At 46.5% G+C, this 12,500-nt stretch overlaps 1 protein-coding gene across 1 annotated transcript in view; it reads left to right on the forward strand.

Moving 5' to 3' along the window:
- The window catches only part of ephb1 (EPH receptor B1), a gene marked incomplete at both ends in the record, with an annotated part of 111,669 nt that overhangs the window by 69,080 nt on the left and 30,089 nt on the right, over positions 1–12,500 (forward strand). The window contains 2 exons of the mRNA XM_080544317.1: positions 1,483–1,638; positions 10,871–11,206. Coding sequence (XP_080400443.1) covers positions 1,483–1,638; positions 10,871–11,206 — 492 coding nt within the window. The remainder of the gene's footprint in view (positions 1–1,482; positions 1,639–10,870; positions 11,207–12,500) is intronic.

Consider the following 12,500-nt stretch of genomic DNA (forward strand, 5'->3'; position numbering starts at 1 on the left):
CTAAGTCCCAGAGATAACCAGTTCAGTTCTGCACAGCCTCGCCTGCAATGCAAAACAACACTGTCGCCGTCCACGTGAGTCTACAGTACAGAAGACTGAAATAAGGGAGCTGATTTAGTGCCACCATTATGCCTTTTACGCACTGTTTCATGCTTTAACATTTGGCAGCGAGTAGTAGAACTGCCTCGGTGAATGCCGTTTTTTTTTCTTTTCTTTTAAAAAAACAACCCCTTTCTTATCCTCCTTCACTTCCTGTTTCAGTTAATCCAGTGTAGCCAATAGTCTTGCTTCTCAGCAAACCTGGGGGCGGTCCAATCTACTTTCAACGTCGGCCAGCAGCTCTCCCGCACGGTCGTTTCCTCAGCATGGTGAACATCCCTTCCCTCGGAGCCTCCCGACACATGGCTGTCCAAGTCCAACTCGTCTGGATGAGAGAGAATAACTCCCCTCTTTTAGCGTCTCGCAGCCATAGTCCCATGCCAAGATCACTTTGACTCAGCCAGGCAGTTAGCAGCCTGACTGACACACACACACACACACACACACACACACACACACACACACACACACACACACACACACACACACACACACACACCCTGTTATCCTGGCATGGTGTTTTTATGTCATCTAGCCATCAACGTTGTGGTTCCACACACATTCGTTTCTCCCTGCCATTAAAGGACCTATTACACGCTACGTTACTGTCATATACTCCGATTGAAATGAGGCGTGGAGCCTATTATCCTATCAGATGTGTTGTTGTTGTTGTTGTTGTTAAGACTAATGGCTTCTGATGACATAGGAGGTAGTAAAGCATGCATGGTTGTACTCTAGAGAACACATTGCTGTAGCATGGGTGTGTGCAACATGTTCCCATGGCTAAATAAATCTATGAATGTACAATGAATCCATGAACAGTGACACACTAAACAGTTTCTGTTTGATCCACAGCGTCTTACAGTTAATCATTCATTCTTTGGTGGAATCAGATATATTAATTCACAGGCTTGAACTCAATCACTTGTGTCGCCCTCGGTCGTTGCTGATGACTAATCACCTGCTACACACACGCATAATAATCTGGAGACCCCTGTGTGTGTGTGTGTGTGTGTGTGTGTGGTGTGTGTGTGTGTGTGTGTGTGTGTGTGTGTGTCTGTGTGTGTGTGTGTCTGTGTGTGTGTCTGTGTGTGTGTGTGTGTCTGTCTGTCTGTGTGTGTGTGTGTGTGTGTGTGTCTGTGTGTTTGTGTGTGTGTTGTGTGTGTGTGTGTCTGTGTGTGTGTGTGTCTGTGTGTTTGATGATTCTGGTTCTGATTCTGCTGTCAGAGTGGATGTGAGATAACAGACTAGTTTTACTTGTGATGATGATGGTTTTCTGTGACAGCGATGAATCTAAATGTTCTCTCTTGTCTTATTCTTCTCCTCCTCCTCCTTCCCCTCCTCCTCCCCCACCCTCTCCCTCCTCCCACCTCCCTCCTCCAGCATGTCCCCAGGGAACGTTCAAGTCCACCCAGGGGGCGGGGCTCTGCCTGCAGTGTCCGGCCAACAGCCGCTCCACCGTGGAGGCCGCCACCCTCTGCGGCTGTCGTAATGGTTATTACCGTGGCGATATGGACCAGCCAGAGGCTTCCTGCACCAGTGAGTCTCAGATTCAGATTCAGATTCAGATTCAGATAACGTTTATTGCCATTATGCATACACATATAGGAATTTGCTTCGACATTACAGTAAGTGCGTTTATACTTTTTTCACGTGTCAAAAAACAGGACAACACAGGACAGACAACAGTGCATTGGATAGTGCAATATAAAGTAAAGTGCAGTGCAGAGTTTTTACAGTGAGTCCAGTGCATATTCAGTCCTGGGCAGACTTGGGGGCGGGTGGGGAGAGGGGGAAGCCAGAGTCATTTATCAGCCTGGCGGCTGAGGGGTAGAAACTGAGCCTGTGGCGGGCCTTCAGTGCCTTAGGCAGCCGCAACCTTCTTCCAGAGGGAAGCAGGGTGAGGAGGCCGTTGGCCGGGGTGGAAGGGGTCTGCCATGATCTTCCTTGCCCTCCTCAGAGCCCTGGTGTCATGCAGGGAGTTGAGGGAGAATGTCTCTCTGACAGCTCTACCAGGGAGGCTGGCGGAGGTGGACATCCTCCGATGTTCTACCTCCACCTCCACTGCTCTCTCTAACTAGAGAGATCTGCAATGGGAAATGAACAAGGTTTTAAAGGTCCAGCATGTGGTTCTGTTTGTTGCTGCCCCTGCTGGCCACATTGAAGGGGAAAATGTGCATAATGCTACGTTTCCTAATAGCGCCATGCTATTATGTGCATATCCTCGTAAACGAACCAAACGTGAATACATAATACTTTGTTTAGTAAGTACTAATAACTAATACAGCACTCTTCACTGAACATTCTTCATCATGTGATCTCATTCCTACACAACTATTATGGCACTATTTTAAAGCTATTTCAAGTATTTCAATTATGTGGGAGCTGTCTATCAAACTGACCCTCATTTATTTGTTTTTTGGGGGGGGCTGTTACCTGCAGAATTGTTTTACATCTAAGATACATGTTGGAGACATGTTGGACATAACTCAATAATTCATAACTCTATACAGTACAACTCAAAACACATCACAGAGAAACATCCATCTTCTGTATGAGAATCAGCCAGCTATTCTAGTCCCTGTCTACCCCAATGCCCCAGATCATACCATACTGTATATAGGTCGAGACATGAATAAGATGTAAGTGTGTAAGATTGTGTGTGTGTGTGTGTGTGTGTGTGTGTGTGTGTGTGTGTGTGCGTGTGTGTGTGTGTGTGTGTGTGGGGGGGTGTGTGTGTGTGTGTGTGTGTGTGTGTGTGTGTGTGTGTGTGTGTGGTGCGCGTGTGTTTGTGCACCTGCATGCATTAATGTGTGTCTGCGTGTGTCTGTGCGTGTGTGTGCTTGTGTGCTTGCGTGCTTGTGTGTGTGTGTGTGTGTGTGTGTGTGTGTGTGCGCGTGTGTTTGTGCACCTGCATGCATTAATGTGTGTCTGCGTGTGTCTGTGCGTGTGTGTGTGCTTGTGTGTGTGCTTGTGTGCTTGCGTGCTTGTGTGTGTGTGTGTGTGTGTGTGTGTGTGTCTGTGTGCGCGGTTGATCTACTCCCTCCAACCCACCACTGCCCTGAAACCTCGTCCCTCATTACCCTCAACCCTACAGGGACAGGAAGGAGGAAGTAGGGCACACTATGTAGGTGACCTGGAAAGAAGAACAGAAGTTGGGAGGGAAAAACAAGACATTCTCTCCCCCCCATTCATAGATAGTTGAGGAAACTCTCTGGCTCTCTGAATCAAAGGTGTTAATATAGAAAACCACAACCCTATTGATGTGTTGTTATTCTAGGCAGAGCCGGATGTCTTACAGTTAGGGCTGGGGCGATATGGCCTAACTTTAATATCTCAATATTTTCAGACATTTGGACGATACAGTACAGACTGTATATACGTTAGGTACAATATATACTGTAGTATATATTAATATATATGTCACTGTAGTATTATTATTAAGTTATATGTGGCGCGTTCTGGTGAAAAGGTGCGACCACTCGCCAACCGTTTTAATGTTTGACACATCATTTGAAAGCTTACAATCTGTCCTCTCAGAATATGTAAAAAACGGAAAAATGACTTCGGGTACAGGTTGCACTTTTCACCAGCAGCTGTCACATACAGCTCTGGAAAAAATTAAGAGACCACTGCAAAAGTATTAGTTTCTTTGGTTTTGACTATTTATAGGTATGTGTTTGAGTAAAATGAACATTTTAGTTGTATTCTATTAACTACTGAGAACATTTTCCCAAATTCTATATTGTCATGTTGACCATTTATTTGCAGAAAATGATAACTGGTCAAAATAACCAAAAAAGATGCAGTGTTTTCAGACCTCGAATAATGCAAAGAAAACAAAGTTCATATCCATTTTAAACAACACAATACTAATGTTTTAACTTACAAAGAGTTCAGAAATCAATATTTGGTGGAATAACCCTGATTTCTAATCACAGCTTCCATGCGTCTTGGCATGCTCAGATGCTCTCCACCAGTCTTTCACATTGCTGTTGGATGACTTTATGCTTTATGCTTGGCTTTGTTTGATGGCTTGTGACCATCCATCTTCCTCTTGATCACATTCCAGAGGTTTTCAATGGGGTTCAGGTCTGGAGATTGGGCTGGCCATGACAGGGTGGTCTGGTGGTCCTCCACCCACACCTTGATTGACCTGGGCAGTGTGGCATGGAGCACTGACCTGCTGTAAAAAAAACAACCCTCAGAGTTTTGGGGTACTGACATTGTCAGTACAGAAGGAAGCAGAAGGAAGTTTTCTTCCGGGACGACCTTGTACATAACTCGATTCATGCGTCCTTCACACAGACAATCAGTCCAATTCCAACCTTGCTGAAGCACCCGCAGATCATCACCGATCCACCAAATTTCACAGTGGGTGCGAGACAATGTGGCTTGTACACCTCTCCAGGTCTCCATCCAACCATTAGATGACCAGGTGTTGGGCAAAGCTGAAACCTTACACCAGTCCTCTATGGTCCAATCCTTATGGTATTTTGCAAACGTCAGCCTGGCTCTTCTTTGCTTTTCATTGATGAATAGCTTTTTTTTTTTTTTGCTTTGCATAAACCGTCCTCGCCGTGCACTTCACCCCAGCTGCCGTTTGCCATTATTTTTGTAGGTCACTTGATGTCATCCTATGGTGGTTGAGTGACATTCGAATGAGTTGGCGGTCATTCTGGTCAATGGAGAGAGGTTTTTTCCCCTCTGCCGGCCTGTAGCTTTGTTGTCCACAATGTCTGCTTCTCGAGCTGGTTCTTGAATGAATTAATGAATGAATGAATGAATGGTCTTTATTGTCATTGCTATAGTACAGGTACCAAACAACGAAATTTGGGAGGGGGGGGGCTCCCCTGGAGGGGGGGGCTCCCCTGGTGCTAGAAAAAAAAAAACTAAAAACAAGAAGGGAAAATAGCTGGTTTACATAAATAAAGGCTATGTACACTATCCACTATACTATACTATACAAATAAAACACTGTGCTGTACTCTATGCTATGCTATACCTATTCTAACATTTCCTATCTCTGTTCTTATGAAGCGTAGTCTTTGAAATTTGAAGGATACCGGACACTCACTGTATCCTTCGGCCAGTAAAGCCAACATTTTATTTTTCATCACCCAAAATGTTTCTTTTCAGTTATTTTGACATGGTAAATAATTATTTTTGGATTCCAATTACTTTTGAAGTAGTACATTGTTTTTGCCATCCAGCCTACTGGTAAAGGATAATGATGACCACCTCAGTGGTTTTTATGCTTTTCCTTGTTAAATAACTAATTACTAATTGTTGCCGTCCATCCTGCTGCAAAAGGATAGTGATGACCACATCAGTGGTTTTTATGCTTTTCCTTGTTAAATAACATTCTGCTCAGATGATCACCTAATCAGTACCTCACTAAGTAGAATGAGGTGTGCCTGAGTTGGAATTCAACAGACACTAGAATGGAATGGCTGCCATACAGTACATTAGATGCTGATTTAAGAAACATTTTAAGTGGTCTCTTAAGCTGTATGAGCTGTATATAAGTTCAAAAACACGTCTTATTCAAAGAAACAGTCTGCATCTACAATGTACCATTGGACTCATTGTGATGCATGGAATGTAATTAGGAATGGTATCTCATTCGGTTCCATGCATTTTGTGGATAAATACATCAAGTACGCTAAAAACTGGATATACCACCCAGCCCTACTTCAGTGCTGTATGCTAATGCTAATGCTATATCTTAATGCTAATGATTTCATTGCCCTGGTGTTCCTCATGCAATCTATGAATTGCAGGGCTGGTTTCCAGCGCCGAGATTAGGTCTGTTGCTGATTTGAAGACCCATGTTCAATGAAGGATATCCTTTCAAAGTAAAGGCCTCCTGCAGAGCCTGGAACCCATGGTGGTGTTCGAACCCTCATTACCCCCCCTCTGCCCAGGGGCTTGCACATCCAGAGAGTGGCCCCCCGCTGAGAAATCCTGGAGAAGAGCCTCAGAACGCCTGTTATCCCCCCCCACCATCCTCCACCATATCCCCCCGGCCTCCTCAGCCCTGCTCCTGTACTAGTGTGATTAGCTAGATGAAGGCACTCTCTCAGGGGTTTGGAGTTAGGACTTAGAAGCATCTGGAGACCCCTGTGTGTGACTGTGTGTGTGTGTGTGGAAGTGAGAGAGAGAGAGAGAGAGAGAGAGAGAGAGAGAGAGAGAGAGAGAGAGAGAGAGAGAGAGTGAGAGAGAGAGAGAGAGAGAGAGAGAAACTTTGGTAATAATGCTGACAAAATCCCTTTACTGAGGATAAACTACAGTTACGGGATGTACTATACAGTAGAAAGATGAATTTCTCTCTCTCTCTCTCTCTCTCTCTCTCTCTCTCTCTCTCTCTGTCTCTCTCTCTCTCACACACACTCACACTACCTGTCTACTTATTCTTATTTATTGTTAATGCACCACTTAGAAACGTACCACCTTTATGCTAACCTCCTCTCTAACCACTCTAACTACCAGCCTGCCTCATCATCATCGCCTACCGGGCGGCAAAGGGAACAGCCCCTTTCTACCTGCAAGCAATAGTCACCCCCCCCCCAAACACCAGCCCGTTCACTCCGCTCTTCCACCTCTAATGGCCGACTGGCTGGCCGACTGGCTCCACCGCCTCTACACAGATGCGGCAGTCGCGCTATCCGGTCACGTCTCTTCACTATACTGGCTACACTACACTATACTAGAACGACGACTGCCAATGGCCCCAGGCCCGAGCATAGATTACTTGTTCCTGCTATGACTGGTGGTTAGATGATTCACTTACTTAGTCAAATGTATTTGCTGTAAGTCGCTTTAGATAAAGACTTCTGCTAAATGGCAAAAATGTAAATGTAAATCTACATCACCAGGGGGAGGCTGGCGAAGGTGCAGTCGAAATCGGAGGACGGCGCTCATTGTAATGCATGGCACGGGATGAAGAACGATTCCCTTCCTCGTCCCGTTCCATGCGTTCCAATGAGCCCGTCCTCCGACTTCTACCATCCGCCAGACTCAACTGGTGTGTGCGTGTGTAGCGTAGGTTATTTCGTGTCACCCTCAGTGTCCCCCGAGCCGTGTCCCCAAGCCTGCTTCACCGCCACACCGCACGTGCTCAGAGCTGCGTGGCGTTTACTGACACTGGCTCAGTGAGATTACAGCTGTAATCAAAGTAATGAATCCATGGCCTCGCGAAAGCCTGTCTCTCTGACCACCCGTGGTCTTCGCCTCTGTCTGTTGATGTAAAACAGGATGTAGCTGCTTAAATAATTACCCTACTCCCCATCGCACTCACACACACACACACACACACGCACACACACTCTCTCTCTCTCTCTCTCTCTCTCATCTCTGTCTCTCTCCCTCTCTCTCTCTCTCTCTCTTGCTTTATTTATCCCCCCACTGATACTGAAGGCTTAATTGAGTGCAGAGGGAGTTTGCTGGAGAGGGGTACACACACACACACATACACACACACACACAAACACACAAACAAACTCTCATACAGATCTGTAGGGAAACAGTGAGAGGCAGGCCTCCTCCAAGACAGCTTCACGGGGGGTGGAGATCTAAGAGCACCATTTATATGGTATACATGTAGACACATTTAAAGAAAAAATAACGCACATCCTCCTGTCTTCGGTGCTGAGCTAAAACTGACTGTGCAGTAATATTGATACAAAAAGGTAGCCCACACTCACTTTTCGTTGCTCCAATTTTATTTATCAAGCAGCAAGTAAAAAAGACGTTTCGACCGTGAGGTCTTCTTCAGTATAATGAAGAACTGAAGAAGACCTCACAGTCGAAACGTCTTTTTTACTTGCTGCTTGATAAATAAAATTGGAGCAACGAAAAGTGAGTGCGGGCTACCTTTTTGTATCATACATGTAGACACACACACGCACATACACACTCACAACCAGACACACACACATGCACACAGACACACTCAGTCACTGCTAGTGTGAGAGAGCCAGAGAGCCAGAGGATTAGTGTCACGGTACAGTGCAGTACAGCCACAGAAGGTTGTGTGTCGTCCAATAGCAGCAGCAGAGAGACATACTGTCTAGAAGTGGTGCTGAGGTGTGTGTTGTCTGTCTGTTGAAACAGTGGCAGCCATGCAAGGTGTCGATTCAGACCTAGGGGGGTAGTGTGGAGTGTTAGGGAGGCATGTTAGTGAGGCGTGTTGGAGTGAGGCGTGTCGTGTCAGCGTGTGTTACAGCGAGGTGTGTTGGCAAGACGTGCTGGAGCGGGGCGCCCTCCCTCCGTCTGTCAAATTATGCGGGTGATGGATTGACAGACTAGCCTGCTGAGTCAGCAGGAACCACACACATTATGACGCTGAGTTGCACTTACCTCTCATGCCCCTCACGTTGGAACACCTGTGCCCCCCACTCGTAACACTCCAACCCCCCCCCCCCCCCCCCCCCCCGGCCTCTGTCTGTCAGATTACCACGGTGATGTGTTGATTGACAGACTGCGTGCTGTCTGTCAGGAGCTGCAGGCAGAAACCATGGAGCCCCACTGCTGGGTCTCACTCCTTGTTCAAACACCGACTGAATCACTGAACCACTGAACTACTGAACCACTGAACTACTGAATCACTGAACTACTGAATCACTGAACCACTGAATTACTGAACAACATTACTGAACTACTGAATCACTGAATCACTGAACGCCTGAACCACTGAACTAAACGCCTGAACCCCCCCACACCATCCAGCTGTTTCCTGAGCCAAGTTGTTGTGGAGAAGGAAGCTTGATGTTGATGTTTCAATTATTGTAATTGAAGCTGCCTCCCTACGGCACGCCAGCAGGGTCAGTGGTGTAGCACAGCATGTGGAGCTGACAAAACATTCAGCCTAATTACCTGAAGTCACAATGAGTCAGGAGTGATTACTCTAGCAGAGGAATGGGGGATGGAGGGAAGGAGGGATGAGGCTAGTCTTCCTCTAACTCACACACACACACACACACACACACACAGCTCGGTCTCTCCTAGCAAACAGTAAGGATACCACACGCATGCACTGAGTGACGCGCGTACAAACACAGATGGGTAAGAATAGAGGTATAGATATCGGCTAGCCCTAAATAAGTGTCATGAATAAGTTTCCGGAAATATGCAGCCTTTACACACACCCTCTTTTCCTTGATCACACGCACACACGCATGCACGCATGCACGCACGCACGCACGCGCACGCACACACACACACACACACACACACACACACACACACACACACACACACACACACACAGAGAAACAGACTCCAAGGTCATCACGAAAAAGATGTCGAAATGCAAAATGCGGCGTGACAGACAGATTGGGGATGAAATGTCCTCTCAGGAGATTCCTGTAAAGACAAAGTAGAATATCAAAGTGCCCTTTGCATATCCCTGTTTGACTATGAAAATGTGACATTTTCAGAACAGGGTGGTTTTAAATATTGCACGTGGCGTACTGAACCAAACCAATAGATATTCCGATTGACAGGGCAACGCTCTGTAACTCTGTAACAGCCTTGACTGACTTCTGCTGTGGACTCTTGATTAATGCAGCCAAAGGACTGACTAGGCTGACATGCAGACTGACTAGGCTGACATGCAGACAAATGACGTGTAGCTGAGCTGAGAGGCAGCTATTAAAACTTCCACCATGACTGTTCTTTGTCAAGGTGTCAAGTCACTCCTGCCTAAATACAAGAGTCTAACAGAGATGGTTGACTAGGCACATGAGTTGAATACATGTCATAAATGTGCCTCTTAGAAGCAGAAGCTTACCACTGTTCACAGGTTTTGTGCGCACTCTAGGGGTAGTTTTGTCAGCAGAGAGGTAGACAGAGAGGGAGAGAGAGAGAGAGAGAGTGAGGGAGTGAGGGAGGGAGGGAGAGAAAAAGACAGTGATAGACAATGAAAGACAGAGAGAGAGAGAGAGAGAGACAGAGAGAGAGAGAGAGAGAGAGAGAGAGAGAGAGAGAGAGAGAGAGAGAGAGAGAGAGAGAGAGAGTGTGAATGCAAAGCTATTATTTTCATTTGATATTGATCATTTCTGATGACAAGGAGAAAAAGACTGCTGTAAAACCAGGGGTTTACTTTATCAACTGTTTTGAGATTCAATACAATCACCATAGGGAAATAGATACAGAGGATGTGTGTGTGTGTGTGTGTGTGTGTGTGTGTGTGTGTGTGTGTGATGATAATAGCTTGTGACTGAGACACACAGAGGGAAGTAGAAGAGCAAAACCCCAAGTCCCTCACTGGGATCAAAGAGACTGTTCTGACGAAACGAAAAAACGAGTGCAAATATGAGAAATATGCTGAACACTGTTAAAAGAACATGGAGACTTGGGGTGCAGTGAATGTTGATGAGAGCAGTGTGTGAGGGGGGGGGGGGGTGTAGGGGTTTTGGGGTGGGAGAGGGGATGCAGGGTAATTGGGGGGTGTGTGTCTGTGGGGGGGGGGGGGGGGGGGGTGGTGCAATACCAACTAGCAATATTGTAATGTTGTTGTATTTTGAGTGAAAACATTGTAATCATCTGCCTTACTGTATCCCACTGGTGCATAGTGAACGAAAAGCTTTTCGGCGACAGATCATCAATCAATCAATCGATCGATTCATCAAATGAATTTGTAAAGCACTTTTTTATTTACATTGTTCAACTGCATTTCACAATGATGTGTAACAATGACGTCATCCTAACATCCTAACATCCTAACGCGTTCCGTCCCTCCTCCCTCCCCCCCCCCCCACTCCTCCAGGTGTTCCGTCCGGTCCCAGGAACGTCATCTCCGTCGTCAACGAGACGTCGGTGGTGGTGGAGTGGCACCCGCCCCGGGAGATCGGCGGCCGCGACGACGTCACCTACAACATCGTGTGCAAGAAGTGCCGCGCGGACCGGCGGACGTGCTCGCCGTGCGACGACAACGTGGACTACGTCCCCCGCCAGCAGGGCCTGACGGAGACCCGCGTCTTCATCAGCAACCTCTGGGCCCACACCCCCTACGCCTTCGAGATCCAGGCCATCAACGGAGTGACCAATAAGAGCCCTTACCCCGCCCAGCACGTGTCCATCAATATTACCACCAATCAGGCTGGTGAGTGGCCTCCCTCGCTCCTCTTCCCCCATTGGCTGTGGTTTGATTCACTGTATGTACACACTAGGGGGAGGCTGGTGGAAGTAGGAATCCGGAGGTCGGAGGACGGGCTCATTGTAATGCATGGGACGGAGTGTGTGTTTGATGATAATAATAATAATAATAATAACTTTACCATACTATTATACCGTTCCTCTGTTCCATTCCGTGCATTACAATGAGTCCGCTTTCCGATTTCAACCTCCGCCAGCCTCCCCTGCTGCAGTCCTACTTGGAAGTGTGCCCCTCTGTACTCCCCCTCATGGGTTTAAATGAGATGGACACTTCAATGACTTCACTTCACACGGCAGGTGGCAGAGTGGTGGAGAATCAGACCACAGCTTCAGTGTTCAACAACAATTTTTACCTATACGTTGAAGCACTCACATTGACAAGAGTGCATTATAAGTGGCACAAAAATGGAAGTTGACTGGGACAAAATGCTATCAAGAGGCTGAAGCCATCTCTTTACAGCAGAGGCTTTTACACGGTTACTAAAAACCCAGTCTTTTTAACTGATTCTGTAAAACCATGGCAACGTACTTTCTTCCATAACTCATTCTGTTTGTGTGTCTCGGTCTGTCAAACCTGCTGTGGTCTTGTGGAATGAAATGGACTAAACCAAGGAGACATCAACACACACACACACCGACACAAACACACACGCACAGTTTCGTTCCAAAGCCCTGCCAGTAATCAGCGATGCTGTCATACTGTCTGGCCATACCAATAGAATTGCTTTCTCCAGGTACTAAATATAGGAGATGTTTTTTTTTGTCAAACCGTCAGAGAAAAAAAAGCGTCTCGAAAAAGCATCGGGACTCTTTTAACCGCTTGGCTTTGAATTATTCCCGCTTCGAGATAGGATCTTACGCTGCTATATTGGTTTCACTCCAACGTAAACGCTGTCTGTGGTGCATCTTTTTTAGTCAAATTCAATTAGAATCATCCACAGTGCCACACAGGCTTGAAGAAGAGCTTCATCCAATTGAAACCGTATGAAACGTTACGAAATGTTTAGAAATGCCTTTACCCATTTCACATTGTACAGATACTGCATTGTACTCCTACTGCGTGGTGAGTCATGCCTCGGCCCGGTCTGTAGGAAAACAGAAACCACGAGTTCCTCAAATTCAGACGGGGCCTTCAGATTAAACGGCATGAAATGTAACCTCTCTTCTGGGCACCGTATTAAACATTTAAAATTATGAGCGGGGTCTGGATGCCTGAGTCTCAGGCAGGGTTGGCAGAGTGA

The sequence above is a fragment of the Nansenia antarctica genome (genome assembly GCF_963989245.1).
Source record: "Nansenia antarctica genome assembly, chromosome: 1".
Classification (NCBI taxonomy): domain Eukaryota; kingdom Metazoa; phylum Chordata; class Actinopteri; order Argentiniformes; family Microstomatidae; genus Nansenia; species Nansenia antarctica.